This window comes from Oncorhynchus kisutch, linkage group LG8 (genome assembly GCF_002021735.2).
Source record: "Oncorhynchus kisutch isolate 150728-3 linkage group LG8, Okis_V2, whole genome shotgun sequence".
NCBI lineage: Eukaryota > Metazoa > Chordata > Actinopteri > Salmoniformes > Salmonidae > Oncorhynchus > Oncorhynchus kisutch.
This window is the reverse complement of record NC_034181.2, coordinates 6,526,674-6,551,038: the sequence shown is the minus strand read 5'-3', so window position 1 is coordinate 6,551,038 and position 24,365 is coordinate 6,526,674. Positions and strand designations below refer to the sequence as shown.

General features: G+C 44.4%; 1 protein-coding gene across 2 annotated transcripts in view; it reads right to left on the bottom strand.

The window, feature by feature from the left end:
• The window catches only part of LOC109894966 (BMP-2-inducible protein kinase), a 92,290-nt gene that overhangs the window by 43,050 nt on the left and 24,875 nt on the right, over nt 1-24,365 (bottom strand). For both annotated transcript variants that reach the window (XM_031829604.1, XM_031829605.1), the window contains exons 2-4: nt 7,756-7,874; nt 2,292-2,397; nt 1,843-1,985 (exon numbers count right to left, since the gene is read on the bottom strand). In XM_031829604.1, coding sequence (XP_031685464.1) covers nt 1,843-1,985; nt 2,292-2,397; nt 7,756-7,874 — 368 coding nt within the window. The remainder of the gene's footprint in view (nt 1-1,842; nt 1,986-2,291; nt 2,398-7,755; nt 7,875-24,365) is intronic.

Genomic DNA, 24,365 nt, shown 5'->3' with positions numbered 1-24,365 from the left:
CCTAACCCTAGCTTCTAACCCTAACCCTAGCTTCTAACCCTAAACCTAGCTTCTAACCCTAAACCTAGCTTCTAACCCTAACCCTAAACCTAGCTTCTAACCCTAAAAGTTACCCTAAACCTAGCTTCTAACCCTAACCCTAAACCTAGCTTCTAACCCTAACCCTAAACCTAGCTTCTAACCCTAACCCTAAACCTAGCTTCTAACCCTAACCCTAAACCTAGCTTCTAACCCTAACCCTAAACCTAGCTTCTAACCCTAAACCTAGCTTCTAACCCTAAACCTAGCTTCTAACCCTAAACCTAGCTTCTAACCCTAAACCTAGCTTCTAACCCTAAACCTAGCTTCTAACCCTAAACCTAGCTTCTAACCCTAAACCTAGCTTCTAACCCTAAACCTAGCTTCTAACCCTAAAACTAACCCTAAACCTAGCTTCTAACCCTAACCCTAAACCTAACCCTAAACCTAGCTTCTAACCCTAAACCTAACCCTAAACCTAGCTTCTAACCCTAAACCTAACCCTAGCTTCTAACCCTAGCTTCTAACCCTAGCTTCTAACCCTAAACCTAGCTTCTAACCCTAAACCTAGCTTCTAACCCTAAACCTAGCTTCTAACCCTAAACCTAGCTTCTAACCCTAACCCTAACCCTAGCTTCTAACCCTAACCCTAAACCTAGCTTCTAACCCTAACCCTAGCTTCTAACCCTAAACCTAGCTTCTAACCCTAAAACTAACCCTAAACCTAGCTTCTAACCCTAACCCTAACCCTAGCTTCTAACCCTAACCCTAAACCTAGCTTCTAACCCTAACCCTAGCTTCTAACCCTAACCCTAACCCTAGCTTCTAACCCTAACCCTAAACCTAGCTTCTAACCCTAACCCTAGCTTCTAACCCTAACCCTAACCCTAGCTTCTAACCCTAACCCTAACCCTAGCTTCTAACCCTAACCCTAAACCTAGCTTCTAACCCTAACCCTAGCTTCTAACCCTAACCCTAACCCTAACCTGTACTCTAATCCTAACCCTAACCTGTACTCTAATCCTAACCCTAACCTGTACTCTAACCCTAACCTGTACTCTAACCCTAACCTGTACTCTAACCCTAACCTGTACTCTAACCCTAACCTGTACTCTAACCCTAACCTGTACTCTAACCCTAACCTGTACTCTAACCCTAACCTGTACTCTAACCCTAACCTGTACTCTAACCCTAACCTGTACTCTAACCCTAACCTGTACTCTAACCCTAACCTGTACTCTAACCCTAACCTGTACTCTAACCCTAACCTGTACTCTAACCCTAACCTGTACTCTAACCCTAACCTGTACTCTAACCCTAACCTGTACTCTAACCTGTACTCTAACCTGTACTCTAACCCTAACTGGGCAGACCCCCGTGTTAGGACAGGCTGGGCAGACCCCCGTGTTAGGACAGGCTGGGCAGACCCCCGTGTTAGGACAGGCTGGGCAGACCCCGTGTTAGGAAGATGGAGGAAGGTGGAGGTAGAGGGGGGGATTAAGGATAAGCGCATTGTGGCAGACGATAGGAAGAGGAGGGGGAGAAGGGGTCAAGGATGAAGAGGAAGAGAGAATATGACAGAGGAAGAGGAGCATTGAGAGGTGGACAATGAGTAGAAGGAAAACTATACAGAACAGAGAAACACAAATTATGTGGTCAAGGAGAGAGTAGAGAGGAGCGAGAAGGACCGAGGTCTGTTTCTTCTCCTTACCTTGAGGTCCCTGTGTATGAGGTGTGTTACACTGATGTGTGTGTGTGTGTGTGTGTGTGTGTGTGTGTGTGTGTGTGTGTGTGTGTGTGTGTGTGTGTGTTTCTTCTCCTTACCTTCAGGTCCCTGTGTATGACAGGGGTTCTACACTGATGCAGCCTGGCCACAGCCTCACAGGTATCAGTGAAGATGGTCAACACCTCCGGCTCCGTAAACCCTATATGGAGACGCTGATTCATCTGCTTCACTACCTGACCAGCTGGGGGGAGGAAGGGGGAAGAGAAAGGAGAAGGGAGGAGAAAGGGGGGGGGTGAAGGAGAGGGGGAGAGAGGAGATGGGGGAGGGACAGGAGAGTGAAAAAGAGGGGGAGAATGAGGTAGTGGGTGAGAGAGGAGAAGGAGACTGTTTAAGTTACAATCCAGGGTCAATAAGAAGAGAAAAATCACAGGAATATTTGTTGAACTCGGAAGTATATTTGTATCTGTGTGTTCAACTTTAAAAATGACTTTACCGGACCGAACAACTGTATGAAAACGGAAGAGGGGGGGGGACCCAAATCTCCTACCTTTACAGTACTCCATGAGGATAAGGACCTCCCAGACACTGTCCCCTACGGAGTTGATGGTAGAGTCCAGGTAGTTCACTATGTTCTTATGACCTGACAGCTCTTTCTGCAGAAGGAGGAGGGCATTCTAAGAGATCGATACAGTGCATTCGGAAAGTATTCAGACCCCTTGACTTATTCCACATTTTGCTACGTTACAGCCTTATTCTAAAATGGATTCAAATGTTTTTATTGTTCCCTCAATCTACTGTGGATTGAGGACATTGGGGGCTTATTCTCCTCATAGAAGTGAAGTCCGTCATCAGTCCAACCATCAGGTGTTGGTCTTTGTTTCTTAGTGTTCACGTCCTGTCCCAGTGTGTCACAGCCACCTCACATCTAGGGTAGTTACAGCCACCTCACATCTACGGTAGTTACAGCCACAGCCACCTCACATCTACGGTAGTCACAGTTACAGCCACCTCACATCTACGGTAGTTACAGCCACCTCACATCTACGGTAGTTACAGTTACAGCCACCTCACATCTACGGTAGTTACAGTCACCTCACATCTACGGTAGTTACAGCCACCTCACATCTACGGTAGTTACAGTTACAGCCACCTCACATCTACGGTAGTTACAGTCACCTCACATCTACGGTAGTTACAGCCACCTCACATCTACGGTAGTTACAGCCACCTCACATCTACGGTAGTCACAGCCACCTCACATCTACGGTAGTTACAGCCACCTCACATCTACGGTAGTTACAGCCACCTCACATCTACGGTAGTTACAGCCACCTCACATCTACGGTAGTTACAGCCACCTCACATCTACGGTAGTTACAGTCACCTCACATCTACGGTAGTTACAGCCACCTCACATCTATGGTAGTTACAGCCACCTCACATCTACGGTAGTTACAGCCAACTCACATCTACGGTAGTTACAGCCAACTCACATCTACGGTAGTTACAGTTACAGCCACCTCACATGTACGGTAGTTACAGCCACAGCCACCTCACATCTACGGTAGTCACAGTTACAGCTACCTCACATCTACGGTAGTCACAGTTACAGCTACCTCACATCTACGGTAGTCACAGTTACAGCTACCTCACATCTACGGTAGTTTCAGCCACCTCACATCTACGGTAGTCACAGTTACAGCTACGGTAGTCACAGTCACAGCCACCTCACATCTACGGTAGTTACAGTTACAGCCACCTCACATCTACGGTAGTTACAGCCACCTCACATCTACGGTAGTTACAGCCACCTCACATCTACGGTAGTCACAGTTACGGTAGTCACAGTTACAGCTACGGTAGTCACAGTCACCTCACATCTACGGTAGTTACAGTTACAGCTACAGTAGTCACAGTCACAGCCACCTCACATCTACGGTAGTTACAGCCACCTCACATCTACGGTAGTCACAGTCACCTCACATCTACGGTAGTCACATTCACATCTACGGTAGTTACAGCCACCTCACATCTACGGTAGTCACAGTCACCTCACATCTACGGTAGTCACATTTACAGCTACGGTAGTCACAGTCTCAGCCACCTCACATCTACGGTAGTTACAGTTACAGCTACGGTAGTCACAGTCACAGCCACCTCACATCTACGGTAGTTACAGTTACAGCTACGGTAGTCACAGTCACAGCCACCTCACATCTACGGTAGTTACAGCCACCTCACATCTACGGTAGTTACAGTTACAGCCCCATCACATCTACGGTAGTGACAGTCACAGCCACCTCACATCTACGGTAGTCACAGCCATCTCACATCTACGGTAGTTACAGTTACAGCCACCTCACATCTACGGTAGTTACAGTCACCTCACATCTATGGTAGTTACAGTTACAGCCACCTCACATCTACGGTAGTTACAGTTACAGCCACCTCACATCTACGGTAGTTACAGTTACAGCCACCTCACATCTACGGTAGTTACAGCCAACTAACATCTACGGTAGTCACAGCCACCTCACATCTACGGTAGTCACAGCCACCTCACATCTACGGTAGTCACAGCCACCTCACATCTACGGTAGTCACAGCCATCTCACATCTACGGTAGTCACAGCCACCTCACATCTACGGTAGTTACAGTTACAGCCACCTCACATCTACGGTAGTTACAGTTACAGCCACCTCACATCTACGGTAGTCACAGCCACCTCACATCTACGGTAGTCACAGCCACCTCACATCTACGGTAGTTACAGCCACCTCACATCTACGGTAGTTACAGCCACCTCACATCTACGGTAGTCACAGCCACCTCACATCTACGGTAGTCACTGCCACCTCACATCTACGGTAGTCACAGCCATCTCACATCTACGGTAGTCACAGCCACCTCACATCTACGGTAGTTACAGTTACAGCCACCTCACATCTACGGTAGTTACAGTTACAGCCACCTCACATCTACGGTAGTCACAGCCACCTCACATCTACGGTAGTCACAGCCACCTCACATCTACGGTAGTTACAGCCACCTCACATCTACGGTAGTTACAGCCACCTCACATCTACGGTAGTCACAGCCACCTCACATCTACGGTAGTCACAGCCAACTCACATCTACGGTAGTCACAGCCAACTAACATCTACGGTAGTCACAGCCACCTCACATCTACGGTAGTTACAGCCACCTCACATCTACGGTAGTTACAGTCACAGCCACCTCACATCTACGGTAGTTACAGTCACAGCCACCTCACATCTACGGTAGTTGCAGCCACCTCACATCTACGGTAGTTAGTCACAGCCACCTCACATCTACAGTAGTTACAGTTACCTCACATCTACGGTAGTTACAGTTACAGCCACCTCACATCTACAGTAGTTACAGCCCCCTCACATCTACAGTAGTTACAGCCCCTCACATCTACGGTAGTTACAGCCCACTCACATCTACGGTAGTTACAGCCACCTCACATCTACGGTAGTTACAGCCCCCTCACATCTACGGTAGTCACAGCCACCTCACATCTACGGTAGTTACAGTTACAGCCACCTCACATCTACGGTAGTTACAGCCCCCTCACATCTACGGTAGTCACAGCCACCTCACATCTACGGTAGTTACAGTTACAGCCACCTCACATCTACGGTAGTCACAGCCACCTCACATCTACGGTAGTCACAGCCACCTCACATTTACGGTAGTTACAGCCACACCCACCTCACATCTACGGTAGTCACAGTTACAGCCACCCCACATCTACGGTAGTCACAGTCACAGCCACCTCACATCTACGGTAGTTACAGTTACAGCCACCTCACATCTACGGTAGTTACAGTCACCTCACATCTACGGTAGTTACAGTTACACCCCATGCTTCCTGAAGCACCTCCCACAAGTTGGATTGGCTTGATGGGCACCTCCTACGTACCATACGGTCAAGCTGCTCCCACAACAGCTCAATAGAGTTGAAAACCTGAGACTATAATGGAGTGGCCAGCACAGACAAAATACCAGCCGACTGCTTCTTCCCCAAATAGTTATTGCATAGTTTGGAGCTGTGCTTTTGGGTTATTGTCCAGTTGTAGGAGGAATTGGCTCCAATTAAGCGCCGTCCACAGGGTCTGGTGTTGCAAAATGGAATGATAGCCTTCCTTCCTTCAAGATCCCTTCTACCCTGTACAAATCTCCCACTTTACCACCACCAAAGCACCCCCAGACCATCACCCCCAGACCATCACATTGCCTCCACCATGCTTGACAGATGGCGTCAATCACTCCTCCAGCATCTTTTCTTCATCTCACAAAATGTTCTTCTTTGTGATCCGAACACCTCAAACTTAGATTCGTCTGTCCATAACACATTTTTTTTATTAGTCTTCCTCTGTCCAGTGTGTTCTTTCACCCATCTTAATCCTCTACCAAGAAAGCCAGCATCCCGGAGTCGCATCTTCACTGTTGACATTGAGATGAAGCTGCCAGTTGAGGACTAGTGAGGCGTCTGTTTCTCAAACTACACACTAATGTACTTGTCCTCTTGCTCAGTTGTGCACCGGGGCCTCCTACTCTTTCTATTCTGGTTAGGGCCAGTTTGTTCTGTTCTGTGAAGGGAGTAGTTCACAGCGTTACATGAGATCTTATGTTTCTTGGCAATTTCTCTCATGAAAGCCCCGTCATTTCTCAGAAGAAGAATAGAATAACAAGTTTCAGAAGAAAGGTCTTTGTTTATGGACATTTTGAGATAATTCAGTTCAAATAACAAGTGGATTTTCTGGATGGCGTAAAACATTCAAGCTAAGGCTGTCACAATTACTGTATTACCAACAGTTACGGACGAAAGACCATCATCAAAATAAAATGTCAACCGTTTAAAAAATATATATAAATTGTGGAACGAACAGCTAATGGCATTCAAGTGGTTGAGTCCCTTTCTGCACTAACAGACTTAACGAGAATGAAACGTTGTTGCTCCTTTGCCGAAACAAGCAAGGTTCCACGCTAATGTAGAATGTTCATTCAAATGTGGGAAAAACAAAAAGGTAGACTCAGAGAAATGACGTTGCCACGAGCAGAAACGCAGATGAGTGAGACTTCGCTCTCACACCGTATCTGCAAGGGTTCGCTTAACGGCGTGGTACGGGGATCAAAACAGCCGAGAAATCGAGCCTAGCATTGTTGTAGAAGAAATCGCTGATCTATTATTATTATTATTATTATTATTATTATCTTTATTTTGTGTCGTAATTTCTCTGAGTCTACCTCTAACTGGGCTCAAGAGTGGTGCAGGGGTCTAAGGTACTGCATCACAGTGCAAGAGGCTTCACTACAGTCCCTGGTTCGAATCCAGGCTGAATCATATCCGGCCGTGATTGGGAGTCCCATAGGGCGGCGCCACAATTGGCCCAGCGTCGTCCGGGTTACTGTTCCTAGGCAGTCATTGTAAATAAGTATTTGTTCTTAACTGACTCGCCTAGTCAAATGAAAGTTTAAATATATTTTACTTTTTAAAACTGATGTGTCCCTTTAATGTCCATTCACTTGAATACATTTTTTATTTTTAAATAAATAAATCACAGCACATACTGATGGGTCCACTTCTGGTGTTTACTTCCTGCTTTGCTCCCATTGGTACACTCACGATGTCCGCCAGTCCGACCCATTATGCCATCATTGACTGGAATGGGTTACGCCTGTTTTATTCATTATATTTCTTTGGCAGCACATGCAGTCAGGAGCGGAGAAAATGTGCATTGAACGGTTATTACGGTGACCACAGTCCTTTGTGGGTTTTAGTCTGGGTTTCTGTATAAACACTTTGTGACATCTGCTGATTTGAAGAAAAAATACATTTATAAAAAGACATTACAATTCTTTACAAATGATTTGGCTGGCCAATAACAGAAATTCAAATGACAGTCACAGTCCTAAGTCAAGTAATCGTGTTAAGGTGCAAACACACACACACACACAGTCTCTCACACTCTATGCCCACCATAATAGTGATCTCTCTCTTGTAGATGTTGAGGTCAGGGACATTGTTGACGTACATCCTCTTGAGAGCGCAGCGCATGCCACTCTGTGTCCGGGCCAGGAACACCACAGAGAAACCGCCTGGAGAGAGGAGCCAGAAGGAGAACAGTTAGGATCATACACATGTTGAGTACACACACACACACACACACACAGTCCACGTGCTCCTGGGTGCGTCTCTCTCTCTCTCTCTCTCTCATTAGTGGACCGAGCAGGAGGCTTCAAAAGACCTGTTGATCTGTTGCATCGCCAGGAGAAAGAAGTACCCTACTGTCATGACGTTGCCCTGTTTGGGTACAGCAAGCTCCCTGCCTCCCCCTTTCCTCCTTCAACTAGGCTGCTGTGGTCAGAGAGAGAGGTCGTAAATTCCTGAGGATCTCCTCATGGCCACACAGTATAAGAGACAGAGTGAAGTTTCATAGAGAACAAAGGAATTTCTTCCACCTCACAAAACTCAAGGGCCGAACAAATTTCATGTTCCGGAGAAGGTATAAAAGATCGGTGAAGAATCCAGCTACGAACTGGTCCGTTTGTTACAACTTGGGGAAGCTCATGGGAGACGGTGTGGCCACATTACCATAACAATGTTTATATAATAGCCTCAGATATGAGGTTTACATCTAATTGTTGTATAAGATGAATGATTGAGTATGACACTGTTTACACAATTTTACAATGTGATTTTGGACTGTTTAATGAAGGAAAACTCCAAGGGAATTGGAGTTAACTAAATCAGAGGACCGCCCCTGAGCCCAGTTAGGGTCAAACATCCTGGGACAGCCCCTTTTCTGCACTTCCAAATAAAAACCCAACTGAGAAATTATCACCAGACCATGTTTTTCTCCATTAGGAGAGGACGAAGGTTGTAGACCATTGCTGAATCTTTTAATCATACCACGTGGTTAAACGATACCGACAGAATAAGAACAAGTCTTTGATATTAATTACTAGTCTGCACCTAGGAATTCGGGTTCATTGAACGGGAAGAACGACAACCGCCAAAACATCTACTCTAACACACAGACACAGAGACACAGAGAGACAGAGAGACAGAGAGACAGAGAGACAGAGAGAGACAGAGAGACAGGGAGAGAGACAGAGAGATAGACAGAGAGAGAGACAATTCTACAAAAGAAACAAACTTTTCACCAGCCATCAAGACGACACACTGAGCGTATAAATATATTGATTGATTGCAATTGCTCCCGAATGAGTGAGCGTTCATGTGTAAAGGATTAGTATTTAAATTGTTATAATTATCAACTCTGTGGTGACTTCTCAGCTGACCCCCACGCCCCGTTTTGTCCACCAAGCTGCAATACCGGTTTAGCCCACTAGGGGCACATTCTCCTATCATTTCTTGTAACCATATTGACTTTGTTTGTTTATGCATTTCTGTGAATCACTTAGTTAATAAATAAATGATTTAAGACAATTGATGTATGGATGACTCAGTGAAGACTGGAGACGGAATGACCACAGTAGGAGGCAAGTACGCGTGTGTACACTGATAGTACTATTCTAGATAGTACTATCAGGAATAGTACTATGGGATTTTGTCATTCCTGTGACAGGTCAGTAGAGCATGATTCTCATTGCACAGTCTGCTCAGGGGGAATCACCACTGACTCATTATAGTGTGCTCAGGGGGAGTCACCACCGACTCATTAGTCTGCTCAGGGGGAGTCACCACCGACTCATTAGTCTGCTCAGGGGGAGTCACCACCGACTCATTAGTCTGCTCAGGGGGAATCACCACCGAATCATTACAGTCTGCTCAGGGGGAATCACCACTGACTCATTACAGTCTGCTCAGGGGGAGTCACCACCGACTCATTAGTCTGCTCAGGGGGAATCACCACCGACTCATTAGTCTGCTCAGGGGGAATCACCACCGACTCATTACAGTGTGCTCAGGGGGAGTCACCACCGACTCATTAGTCTGCCCAGGGGGAGTCACCACCGACTCATTAGTCTGCTCATGGGGAATCACCACTGACTCATTACAGTCTGCTCAGGGGGAATCACCACTGACTCATTACAGTCTGCTCAGGGGGAATCACCACCGACTCATTACAGTGTGCTCAGGGGGAATCACCACCGACTCATTACAGTGTGCTCAGGGGGAATCACCACCGACTCATTACAGTGTGCTCAGGGGGAATCACCACCGAATCATTACAGTGTGCTCAGGGGGAATCACCACCGACTCATTACAGTGTGCTCAGGGGGAGTCACCACCGACTCATTACAGTGTGCTCAGGGGGAATCACCACCGACTCATTACAGTGTGCTCAGGGGGAATCACCACTGACTCATTACAGTGTGCTCAGGGGGAATCACCACTGACTCATTACAGTGTGCTCAGGGGGAATCACCACCGAATCATTACAGTGTGCTCAGGGGGAATCACCACTGAATCATTACAGTGTTTCCTCAGGGGGAATCACCACCGACTCATTACAGTCTGCTCAGGGGGAATCACCACCGACTCATTACAGTCTGCTCAGGGGGAATCACCACCGACTCATTACAGTCTGCTCAGGGGGAATCACCACCGACTCATTACAGTCTGCTCAGGGGGAATCACCACCGAATCATTACAGTCTGCTCAGGGGGAATCACCACCGACTCATTACAGTCTGCTCAGGGGGAATCACCACCGACTCATTACAGTCTGCTCAGGGAGAATCACCACCGACTCATTACAGTCTGCTCAGGGGGAATCACCACCGAATCATTACAGTGTGCTCAGGGGGGATAAGCCACACCCCCCCACCGTGTTATCAGGTACCCAGAGCACCACACAGAACAGCAGTTAATACATTAGAGGAGAAGCCAGACACCTCACATGCCCTCTGGATAGGCGAATCACCATGACAACAGAGCAGGTTAACGTGATCACCACAACAACAGAGCAGGTTAACCTCATCATCATGCAAACAAAGTATGTCGGGGTTTAAAGCAGGCAGGAAGGAACAACCTTAATTAAAGTGAATTGAGTTAGCCGAAGTGAAATTTTAAAAATTGACTTAACGTTAAACACAGCCAGACTTACAATTATCAGTGTTGGGAAACTGTTCTTGTTTCTGACTATAGATGCATTGCAGTCCAATACAAAAGTGCAATCTGGGAATCTGACCATTGCAATCAAACGTTAACCAGCCCTCTTCAACTCAAGCTGTGCCGAGTGAGAACTCAAAAAAGAAAAAAAGAAAAAACGCCGCAGTTGAAACCCGAGAGCAAAACTAAATCAAATCCCAGTCAGTACGTACCCTATCTCGTGGTCACTGCCTGTTCTGAATATGAACAGAGAGGATGTATTGGGGTAAAGATAACTAGTGTTTTTATGAGCAGCTTCATTGTTCGTCCCTGTAGGACATGATTATTTGGATAATGGTGCTCGTTCCACAAAAGCCTGGGTGACATTCTTCAGTTACAGTACTGAGGCCTCTTTTCACATTTTTATTTTTTTATTTTTTATTTTACCTTTATTTAACCAGGTAGGCAAGTTGAGAACAAGTTCTCATTTACAATTGCGACCTGGCCAAGATAAAGCAAAGCAGTTCGACAGATACAACGACACAGAGTTACACATGGGGAGTAAAACAAACATACAGTCAATAATGCAGTATAAACAAGTCTATATACAATGTGAGCAAATGTGGTGAGAAGGGAGGTAAAGGCAAAAAAGGCCATGATGGCAAAGTAAATACAATATAGCAAGTGAAACACTGGAATGGTAGTTTTGCAATGGAAGAATGTGCAAAGTAGAAATAAAAATAATGGGGTGCAAAGGAGCAAAATAAATAAATAAATTTAAATTAAATACAGTTGGGAAAGAGGTAGTTGTTTGGGCTAAATTATAGGTGGGCTATGTACAGGTGCAGTAATCTGTGAGCTGCTCTGACAGTTGGTGCTTAAAGCTAGTGAGGGAGATAAGTGTTTCCAGTTTCAGAGATTTTTGTAGTTCGTTCCAGTCATTGGCAGCAGAGAACTGGAAGGAGAGGCGGCCAAAGAAAGAATTGGTTTTGGGGGTGACTAGAGAGATATACCTGCTGGAGCGTGTGCTATAGGTGGGAGATGCTATGGTGATCAGCGAGTTGAGATAAGGGGGGACTTTACCTAGCAGGGTCTTGTAGATGACATGGAGCCAGTGGGTTTGGCGACGAGTATGAAGCGAGGGCCAGCCAACGAGAGCGTACAGGTCGCAATGGTGGGTAGTATATGGGGCTTTGGTGATAAAACGGATTGCACTGTGATAGACTGCATCCAATTTGTTGAGTAGGGTATTGGAGGCTATTTTGTAAATGACATCGCCAAAGTCGAGGATTGGTAGGATGGTCAGTTTTACAAGGGTATGTTTGGCAGCATGAGTGAAGGATGCTTTGTTGCGAAATAGGAAGCCAATTCTAGATTTAACTTTGGATTGGAGATGTTTGATATGGGTCTGGAAGGAGAGTTTACAGTCTAACCAGACACCTAAGTATTTGTAGTTGTCCACGTATTCTAAGTCAGAGCCGTCCAGAGTAGTGATGTTGGACAGGCGGGTAGGTGCAGGTAGCGATCGGTTGAAGAGCATGCATTTAGTTTTACTTGTATTTCAGAGCAATTGGAGGCCACGGAAGGAGAGTTGTATGGCATTGAAGCTTGCCTGGAGGGTTGTTAACACAGTGTCCAAAGAAGGGCCGGAAGTATACAGAATGGTGTCGTAACGAAAGCACTAAATAATTGTTAAAGAGAAAGGCACCTTAAAAGGAGAAAGGCACCTTAAAAGGAGAAAGGCACCTTAAAGAGAGAAAGGCACCTTAAAGAGAGAAAGGCACCTTAAAGAGAGAAAGGCACCTTAAAAGGAGAAAGGCACCTTAAAGAGAGAAAGGCACCTTAAAGAGAGAAAGGCACCTTAAAGAGAGAAAGGCACCTTAAAGAGAGAAAGGCACCTTAAAAGGAGAAAGGCACCTTAAAAAGAGAAAGGCACCTTAAAAGGAGAAAGGCACCTTAAAAGGAGAAAGGCACCTTAAAAGGGAAAGGCACCTTAAAAGGGAAAGGCACCTTAATATGGATAGGGGAGATGCTAGCGTCTCAACTGGCCAATTGCCAGGGGAAATGCAGAGCGCCAGACTCAAATAAAATGCTATAAAATTGAAACTTCCATTAAATCACACATGTAAGAGACTCAATTAAAGCTACACTCGTTGTGAATCCGGCCAACATGTCAGATTTAAAAAATGCTTTTTGGCGAAAGCATAAGAAGTTATTATCTGATCGCCTGTATCCATCTGCACCAGCAGGGAACAAAGAAGCAGGCTGAAAATATAAAATATAAAATATGCATTACCTTTAACGAGCTTCTTTTGTTGGCACTCCAATATGTCCCACAAACATCACAATTGGTTCTTTTGTTCGATTAATTCCGTCCATATATATCGAAAATGTCCATTTATAAAGCGCGTTTGATCCAGAAAAAAAACTGCTTCAACGTCACTACAAAATATTTCAAACTACTTTTGTAATACAACGTTAGGTATTTTTAAACGTTAATAATCGATCAAATTGTAGACGGGGCAATCTGTATTCAATACAGGAACAAAACCAAACCAGCACTGCTGTTCACGTCTTGCGCAACTCACAAATGTGTCCCCAGTTCCGAGTTGGCCTACTTCCTCAATAAACAAAGAATTAACTTCAACCATATTCCAAACACTGGCGACATCGTGTGGAAGCGGTAGGAATTGAAAACGGGTTCCTATTAAATATCCAATGGCAAAGACAATATATTCAACAGAGGGGGGGGGGGGGGGAATCTGAACAGTTAGTCCTCGGGGTTTTGCCTGCTACATAAGTTCTGTTATACTCACAGACATGATTCAAACAGTTTTAGAAACTTCAGAGTGTTTTCTATTCAAATCTATAAATAATATGCATATCTTATATTCTTGGCATGAGTAGCAGGAAGTTGAAATTGGGCACGATATTTATCCAAAAATCCAAAAGTGAAAATTCTGCCCCCTATCCCCGAGGTTAAAAGGGAAAGGCACCGTAAAAAGGAAAGGCACCTTAAAAGGAAAGAATCTGTACTTTACTACCAACAACAGTCAGTCAGCAGAAACCAAACCGGTTTGTTGGCCTAGATTTTTTGTTTTGTTCATTTTGTACTGCTTTGCTCTGCTGGCGCATCCTATTATAACCAACTGGGCCTAAGGGTTTCTCAAAAACAACCTTTTGTGTCTCAAATGCCATCCTATTTCCTATGAGGTGAACTGCTTTTAAACAAGACCCATAAGGCTCTGGTCCAAAGCAGTGCACTACAGTGCCTTCAGAAAGTGTTCACACTCCTTCACTTACACATCGTGTGTTACAGACTGAATTTAAAACGGATTCAATTGAGATGTATCACTGGTCTACACACACACACACACACTACCCCATAATGTTAAAGTGGAATTTAGTTTTTACAAATTAATAAAAAATGAAAAGCTGAAATGTCTTGAGTCAATAAGCATTCAACCCCTTTGTTATGGAAATGTAAATAAAGAGTCAGGAGTAAAACATGTGCTTAAGTTTTAATAACTACCTCATCCATGCACCCCACACATACAGATAATTGTAAGGTCCATCAGTTAAGCAGTGAATACAGATTCAACCACAATGACCAGGGAGATTTTCCAAGGCCTCGCAAAGAAGGGAACCCATAAGTTATTAATTACACCACCCAGTCAAGAAGGAAATCAGTACAGATTACAAAAATATTTCAAAAACATACATCCTGTTTGCAATAAGACCAAAGTAAAACTGCAAATAAATGTTGCAAAGAAATTAACTTTACGTCCTGAATACAACGAGTTATAGAGTGAGAGTGAGCAAGACATATAGTAAACACTGTATATAATATGTTGACCAACCACCTTGATTTCAGTCTTATGAAGCAACTTTGGATTTTTTTATATATATATATATATATATATATATATATATATATATATATATTTTTTTTTTTACATTGGATAAAAGCAGAGGCACAGAGCTAGAAAATGATATATCATACACTACAGCTCAGGGACAATGGGAAAGTAATTCTGCTTTGAAAGTTGATCAACTTGTAACCTCACTTTTGAGAAAATGGCTTTTGAATGTTTTTTGGTACCTACTGGAAAGCTCTTCTTTGTCTACACCCTCTTCAGCTTTAACCTCCACTACTTCCAGACACCAATGAGAGAACACCTCACTCTGACCATTTTACTCACCCCAGCAGAGCTGGTTAGGCTGTTCTCATGTTATCTAGAGTGTTGGTGACTGTAACTGTGGTGCTGGCTACAATTTACACTTTTTTTGCCGACGTTTACTGACACCGACCATATTCACCAGGTGTTGAGCGTTAGTAAATTCATCAGTTATTCTTCGCTTCGTCACACTCAGACGAGAGTGCTCTGAAATAGGAGCAGAGACTGAATTTACGAATGCACCTGAAATAGTTACTTGCATAGTAGAGTCTTTTGTTAAGACATGTAGCTAGCTAAACAATTAACCATAATCCCAACACATGACGTTACTACCCTGCATGAATCTGCAGGTAGTTAACTTCTTATGGCTGCAGGGGCAGTATTGAGAAGCTTGGATGAAAAGGTGCCCAGAGTAAAACGGCCAGCTCCTCAGTCTCAGTTGCTAATATATGCACATTACTTTAGTATTGGATAGAGAACACTCTAAAGTTTCCAAAACTGTCAAAATATTGTCTGAGTATAACAGAACTGATACTGCAGGCGAAACCCTGAGGAAAATCAAACCAGGAAGTGGCTTCTATTTTGAAAACTCCATGTTGCATAGCCTGCCTTTGCTCCATTTAAAGGGATATCAACCAGATTCCTTTTCCTATTGCATCCTCAAGGTGTCAACAGTCTTCAGACATAGTTTCAGGCTTTTAATTTGAAAAATGAGCAAGAAAGATAACATCGCGTCAGGTGTTAGCATGAGTTTTGGGCAGCCATTGCCTTTCCCTCTCCTACTGAAAAATACAGTTGCGGTTGATATATTATCGATTATATATTTTAAAAACAACCTGAGGATTGATTATAAAAAACGTGAAAGTTTGCGTTTCTCCTCTCCTGTGAAGTAGTGGCCTGCGACATAGGCCTAGTTTCCTGAAACGGGTCACATATTTTTGTGTTATGGGGGGAAGGACAGACAGACAAACTCAACATACTTTAAAATGACTCAAACCAAATTAAAAAACTGTAGAATGATAAATGGACCTACATTCACACAGTGTATTGACCATGTCCAGCTCACAAATAAATCACTGAAAAGGAAATCTAGTCAATCAGGGAGTATTGAAAAGTAAGAAAAAAAGGACAGAGGACTATTATTTGCAAATTCTGACAGCGAGAAAATAACCAATTAACTAAATAACCAAACGCTCTCGCTCTCTCTACTGAGCCTGCCGCTCTCTCCCTCTCTGACGGGAGCCATATGGTTCCTGATCAGGTTCTCACTAAAATCAAAGCTCTGTTGCTTTAGTTCACACACTCTGCCATGCCAGCCACGGAAGTGCAGCGGCTATAGACTCCATTATTCTCCCAGAGTGCCTCAGGACGGATGATTTCTTAGGGGGCTTTGTTAGGGGGCGTACCAATTTGCGTGTGTGTGTGTGTGTGTGTGTCTGGACAAAAAGGAAGCCTCTGTACAGGAGATTGGTCCCGGCTACTAGGCTTTGGCGGTATACCGTATACAAGGGTATTTGGAAATAGCCACGAGATGGGTTTTTTAGATTGTTGAATAACATTATTTTAGGTGTTTGTAGCTACTCTTTAAGTAACCTGCATTCCACTTGTGCAATACATCAGGAAGTAAAGCAGATCATGCTCATTTCACCAGTCACGTTATGAAGCTTGCCGTAGTTTCCCAGAACAGTTGAGCCAGTCACATTATGAAGCTTCACATAGTTCCCCAGAACAGCTGAGCCAGTCACATTATGAAGCTTCACATAGTTCCCCAGAACAGTTGAGCCAGTCACATTATGAAGCTTCACATAGTTCCCCAGAACAGTTGAGCCAGTCACATTAGTTTGTAAATAGCACAACGGGAGAAGGTGTGTACAGGGGGTCACATTTTATTTTGAAAATGTTGTTGTTTTTTTGCTTTAATAGAGTGATCATTGACATGCAACTATATTTTTATTTCTCAAAAAATACATTTGTGCAACACAGTCAGCAGAAATCATCTTAATTTCATCAGATGACAACAGAAGAGCAACTGTATTTGTCTGTTGATAAAACACCCGTTGGTGAATTCTCATCCAAGTGGAGAAGTGCAACTGAAGGACAAAATGAGTCAGCATTTTAGAAAGGCAAGATATTTCTTATGCGTTTCTTATTTTTTCCTGTGAAAAAAAAAAAAGGAAGTGTAACTTTCTAGTTATTTAAATAAGTGGCTGACTTAATAAAATGACGGGGTATCATAGTGTGTTAGGTTTCCGTCGTGTTTGATAAGTCAAAGCCCTGCAATCTTCTGATTTTCTTGCGTTTTTTTTTCTCTCCACTGTTCTCGGTCTGCTCCTCCCCCATCTTTTTTTTAAGCAGAGCATGCAGGCCCGTCGCCCTAGCGACTCCAGACTCCACACAGACACAGCATGTACTCATGCTGCTCCAGAGCCACTACTGTTCTTCCTTAAGACTAGCATGAGTTGTTTATTTACACAATGTTTCTCGTTCACATAAGCTTGTAGATGTCCAAATTCCCCCCAGAAAATGACATTCGGTAGCTCCTAAATATACAGTACCAGTCAAAAGTTTGGACACAGCTACTCAAAAACATTTTTACATTGTATAATAATAATGAAGATATCAAAACTATGAACATATGGAATTATATAGTAAGCAAAAAAACGTTTTTTTAGACTCAAAATAGATTTTAGATTATTCAAAGCAGCCACCCTTTGCCTTGATGAAAGCTTTGCAAAGAAGAGCACCTATTGGTAGATAAATTACTTTTAAAAAGCAGACATTGAATATCACTTTGAGCACGGTGAAGTTATTAATTACACTTTGAATGGTGTATCAATACAGCCAGTCACTACAAAGATACAGGCGTCCTTCCTAGCTTAGTTGCTGGAGAGGAAGGAAACTGTTCAGGAATTTCACCATGAGGCCAATGGTGACTTTAAAACAGTTACATAGTTTAATGGCTGTGAGGAGAAAACTGAGGATGGATCAACAACATTCTAGATACTCCACAATACCAACCTAAATTACAGTGAAAAGAAGGAAGCCTGTACAGAATAAAAATATACCAAAACATGCATCCTGTTAACAGTAAGGCACTAAAGTAAAAATACTGCATGTGGTGGCTGCATCATGTTATGGATATGCTTGAAAATCTCACTGTGGTTATGGGGTATTGGGTGTAGATGGGTGAAGAATTGTTTTTATTTCATCCATTTTGAATTCAGGATCTAAGAACAAAAAGTGGAATAAATCAAGGGGTATGATAACTCTGAAGGCACAGTATAATCTTACCCAGATTAACAATGTAATCATGTTCAAGGCAAAGTGCCCTCTAAAATAATCAGCAGCAGAGTGAGAATCAGGAGAATCATTTTATTCCTTCATGCATTTTTAAGTAGAAAGTCCTTTTAAACAAGGCACCAGACGTGACCTTCTCAGGTGTTCGACAAAACAAAATCTCTTCTACCTTGGCCAGCGCTGTGTGTGTTTGTGTGTGTCAAGCCCAGAGGAAAGAAAAGAAAAGGAGGGGAGCTGACGTTGCAGCCTGGGCTTTAGTGGAGGCCGGGTGAGATCCTGGTGCTGGTGCTGAAGCCTGGGCTTTAGTGGAGGCAGGGTGAGATCCTGGTGCTGGTGCTGAAGCCTGGGCTTTAGTGGAGGCCAGGCGAGGTCCTGGTGCTGACGCCTGGGCTTTAGTGGAGGTCGGGCGAGGTCCTGGTGCTGAAGCCTGGGCTTTAGTGGAGGCCGGGCGAGGTCCTGGTGCTGAAGCCTGGGCTTTAGTGGAGGCCGGGCGAGGTCCTGGTGCTGAAGCCTGGGCTTTAGTGGAGGCCGGGCGAGGTCCTGGTGCTGAAGCCTGGGATTTATTGGAGGCCGGGTGAGGTCCTGGTGCTGAAGCCTGGGCTTTAGTGGAGGCCGGGCGAGGTCCTGGTGCTGAAGCCTGGGCTTTAGTGGAGGCCGGGCGAGGTCCTGGTGCTGAAGCCTGGGCTTTAGGTGGAGGCCGGGTGAGGTCCTGGTGCTAAAGCCTGGGATTTATTGGAGGCCGGGCGAGGTCCTGGTGCTGAAGCCTGGGCTTCAGTGGAGGCCGGGCGAGGTCATGGTCCCTGAATCTAGAGCACAGATGGGGAAAATTCCCCAGTAATGACAGGCCTACTTCACAACACCCACACAGAAGGCGTAACAGAATTCAACCAACTGGATTACTATTCCAATAGACTGTCAGGGCTGCCAAAGCAAGAGGAGGAGTAGAAAAGAGAAACCCAATAAGGAAAATGGGGGGGGGGGGGGGGGGGGACAGGAGGATTGGCTTCATAAAAAGGGACAAACACAGATGGTGTGTGTGTGGTTCTGTTCAGGCATGAAGCAGATAGTTTCATCCATCTGATGCATGATGTCATTAATGATGACATAGTGTTTTCTGTTATTATGGAGTTCTCCCTCTCTCAGGGTTCTTCAGAGAACAGACGACCCCTCCCTCTCTCAGGGTTCTTCAGAGAACAGACGACCCCTCCCCCTCTCAGGGTTCATCAGAGAACAGACGACCCCTCCCTCTCTCTGGGTTCATCAGAGAACAGACGACCCCTCCCTCTCTCAGGGTTCATCAGAGAACAGACGACCCCTCCCTCTCTCAGGGTTCATCAGAGAACAGAGGCCCCAACCTGTAAAACGTTATCCCACCATTACATCCCTCCCCCAGTACTCCCCATTCATCCCTCCCCCATTCATCACCCCCTCCTCCCCCAATACTAACCTAGTATTACCCCATTCATCACTACCCCAGTACTCCCCCATTCATCACCCGCCAGTCCTCCCCCAATACTAACCTAGTATTACCCCATTCATCACTACCCCAGTACTCCCCCATTCATCACCCCCTCCTCCCCCAATACTAACCTAGTATTACCCCATTCATCACTCCCCCAGTACTCCCCCATTCATCACCCCCTCCTCCCCCAATACTAACCTAGTATTACCCCATTCATCACTCCCCCAGTACTCCCCCATTCATCACCCCCTCCTCCCCCAATACTAACCTAGTATTACCCCATTCATCACCCCGCCAGTACTCCCCCATTCATCACTACCCCACCCTCCCCCATTACTCCCCCCAAGCATGTAATCTAAATGTTTGCCAGCTCTAACTATTGAGTTAACTGTCTAAAATGTGATAAATGCTCTGCAGTTGTGCATTTGGTTTGCTAATTTAGTAGATCGTTATCTAGCTAACAGGTTAGCTTCTTGCTAAATCAAGCTTCGCTTGGTAGAGAACAGAAAATACCCTCCTGGATCAAGAGCCTTGCTGTCTAATAATTGTTTTGGGCGTACTGCAAACTGTGAGTAGCATTTTTTGTGTTACTTGTATAACTTTATGAGCATAAAATGTCTGTCCTGCAGACATGGTGTGTCTGAGACTGTATAAAATGTTAGCAATGCTGTCGTTAACATTTTGCTAGCATTTTCTATGGGATTGTACATGTACTTGTTAGCATTGCTAACCTTCAGATAACAGAAGCTCAGTGGAGTTTGAAAATAGCTCCCCTTGTGTTCAGTGCCAGTATTAATCAAACGGGGACGGCACAAGGTCGATATGACAATCTGGATAGTGCCCGAGTCTACTCAGTACAGTGTTTACTGTGCATTACTAAGCTTTCACTTTGTAATGGAATGGATTCACTTCTGTCACACACACACACACTCTCCTTCATGTGCGGATGTTGATATTTATTTCCCACTCACTAACATCAAGGCTCGTCTCTGTAACTCACTTCACTTCAGGCTAGTAAGTATATGTTAAGAACACAGCTTAAAAATCTCTCCCCCCCCCCCCCCCCCCCCCCGAGTCTACCAGAGTTTCACCATAATGATGTTCACAAAATGTATCTGCGTACTAGGTTGTCGGTCTAAAAATAGAGAACAGCTTGCTTTTGGTGTGCAGTTGAGAGATTCTGCACCAGGAGCGTATATCTCCCCCTTAACAGAGCTTGGAGCTGACTTGTCATTCTCTCTGGAACTTTCCAGGCATTCTGGAATCAACAGAAGCCCTTTGATAAGGAGAGACATTCTTTCAGTTCTTTTTATCTGTCAGGTTTAGACGAACCACGCTAGGTAATTCTGTCTTCTGTTTAAAAAACTATTAAACTATTCAGATATCTTCTGTATAAAAGCTTGTTTATCCAACATTTTTTTTTTTAATCGGTTTACTTCGCTAGATTGCTCATTTGTTATAAAAAAGGGACGTCAAACATTATGTAATGAGAGAAGAACGCATTGTGGCCTCGTGAAAAGACACTGGCTCTCGTGGTTTTAAAAAGAGCCTCCTGTTACTCCGAGCCCGCTCTATAACTTCCATGAGTAGACGGCATCAAAACGAGCAGCAGCATCCCACGTGCTTTTACAGAGGAAATTATATTTGCCATAGGAACCCTGGCATGCAGTAACGAGCTCTAGACTAATGTCACAAGACCCTAAGTGCCGGGTGGGACCTTATGACATCACTACATACAACTAGGCCTATGACTGATTGTTGACCACATATTTATTCATTCATTCCATTGTTTCCAAACCTTTCCTCAGATAACGCCAGCCAATCAGTTCCACTTACTTGATGTATTCCAGTACAAGGAGACCTGATTATTTATTTTTTTACTAATCATCAAGCCCTTCGGTAGTTGAATCAGGTGTGCTAGTTGTGAATAGATCAAACATGTAGAACTAGTTAGCTGGGGGTACTCGAGGATAGGTTTGAGAAACATGGAAACTATGAGCACTTACAAAATAAAAAACAGGGCTCACCATCACTTTGATCTTTAAAATGAGCCCAAACAAGTCAGGAGTACTACCACCATGTAGCTCAACCCTACTCTTCCTATCTTTCCCTCCAAGTCGGTAGTGACCAAGACTGGAAGATAAAGGTTGGTTTTAGGGCAGATATTTATAAACCTAGAGAGAGAGAGGATGACACCGTCTACAGCTCTGGGATGGCACCTAGCATCTGGCCTGAGATTATTGCTAGGTTCAGAGAGAGTTCGAGGCAATCGGCTAACTAACAATCATTCAATCCCCAGGAAGTGTTTGAACAACAACAACAACAAAAACATAAATAAAATGTTTCAAATTCAAGTGGGCCAGAGTCGTCAGCACCTGGCTGTTGGCATCAATGAGATATTAAACAGATGTGCATTAGTAAGAGCCTGATATCGAGTTTGAGAAATCCATGTAAAAACAAATTTAAAAAAACATATCCCGGCCATATACTAAATCAGACAGACAGTGGTGAGGCATTGGAGCCCAGAGATGAAAATAGTCCCGTAGCATTGAAAAAAGGTTGGTCTGACTGACTTAAAGAGTATTTATTCCTTGTTATAATTTATCCCTCGTTAATATCGTAAATAAATACATCCAATAAAAAAATACATCTATGCATTGTTGGTAAGTAAGAATTTGACTGTTAGTCTACAACCGTGGTTTACGAAGCATGCGACAAATACATTTGATATGATTTTAAGACAACATCATGGCAGCCCATGGAAGGAGAATACAAAATCGAATTGACATTTTATTAGTCACATGTGCTGAATACAACAGGTGTAGTAGACCTCACAGTGAAATGCTGAATACAACAGGTGTAGTAGACCTCACCGTGAAAATGCTGAATACAACAGGTGTAGTAGACCTCACCGTGAAAATGCTTACTTACACCAGTTGTTCTAAACGTGTGTTCAGTCTACCGGGACAGTCTAATAGAGCACCACTGTTTCCAGAACAGTTTGTCAAAACGTCTACTCCAGTACACGAGCACAGCGGATTCAATCACCTGATCATCACAACCATTTAGCTGTGTGTTAGTTCTGGAATATAATCAAGCAAATTTGGACTGGCTGGGTGGGTGGAGGGGTGTGGGTTGAGGGGGGGTACTCCGGAAAGAGGTTTGTGAAACACTTCTTGAGCAGAATTGTGATCCTAACAGGGGACTGTTATTTTAGGACATCATGACTTCTTTTGGATGACATACCTACTAGACAAGACTGTTCATGCCTAATAATCCATGGGACGGTAGAGACGCAGGAGAACGTGGTTTTACTTCCCTGCCAGATGATTCAGTGTTCAAAAAGCCTTTTAGAGGAGTGAAAGACAGGGACAACATCGATCCTCTCAGATCCTTCTTAGTGGGAGGGAGGGAGGATAAGGCCACCCCCTGCCCTGCCGTTGTTGACACTTAACAGACATGCTCTTGTCTTCCCTCCATTTTCATTTAGATCAGCTTCAATTCAGAATGGAAGATTCAGGTTATGCTGCCTCGACCCAGGTTATGCTGCCTCGACCCAGGTTATGCTGCCTCGACCCAGGTTATGCTGTGTCGACCCAGGCTATGCACTGCTCTTGCAATACATTAGTTAATTCGGTATTGTAGTGGAGAGAAGAGGGGGGGTTTAGGTAAAATAAAAAAATAAAAAAACAGACCTAACTCAAATCAACTATCAGAAACACAAACTGAAATGAACAGCAACAAGTGCAGGTACTCAAGATTCCAATCAAAAACGCCCTGAGCTGCAACATGGAAACAGTAGGTGTTTTAACAACCAAAAAGCCGCCCGAGCAGACGCACGCCAGCGAGGTACGCCAGACTCCGCCTCCATTCGACTAGCAGACTTAACTGACCTAATTTCTGCCAAAACTCAATTTGGTGTATGGCAAACTCCTGTCTGGCGAGTGTGAAAGGATGAAGCACCAGTTAGGCCAGGCGAGTGTGAAAGGATGAAGAACCAGTTAGGCCAGGCGAGTGTGAAAGGATGAAGAACCACAGTTAGGCCAGGCGAGTGTGAAAGGATGAAGCACCAGTTAGGCCAGGCGAGTGTGAAAGGATGAAGCACCAGTTAGGCCAGGCGAGTGTGAAAGGATGAAGCACCAGTTAGGCCAGGCGAGTGTGAAAGGATGAAGCACCAGTTAGGCCAGGCGAGTGTGAAAGGATGAAGCACCAGTTAGGCCAGGCGAGTGTGAAAGGATGAAGAACTACAGTTAGGCCAGGCGCCTCCAGAAGTGGGGACTTCTGACAACTTTTGCTCGTCCTCGTTCACACAAACTACCCACCTTGGCCTCTTTCTACAGTACCAGTCAAAATTTGACACACTTACTCATTCAAGGGTTTTTCTTTATATATTATTTTTTTACAATGGTCTAAAAATTATTTCGTTGTCCAGAAGCCAAAAGGCACAATCCTAGTCATAATAGCAAACCCATCCTAGTTGTTACATCGTTATTTTCACCCTCTTAAGTTTCTACAGGAGATAATCCATCTCTGTCATACACCGCGCTCATCAGGTGCGCTGTTTATAACGACGTCCCCCATTTTTCCCACAAT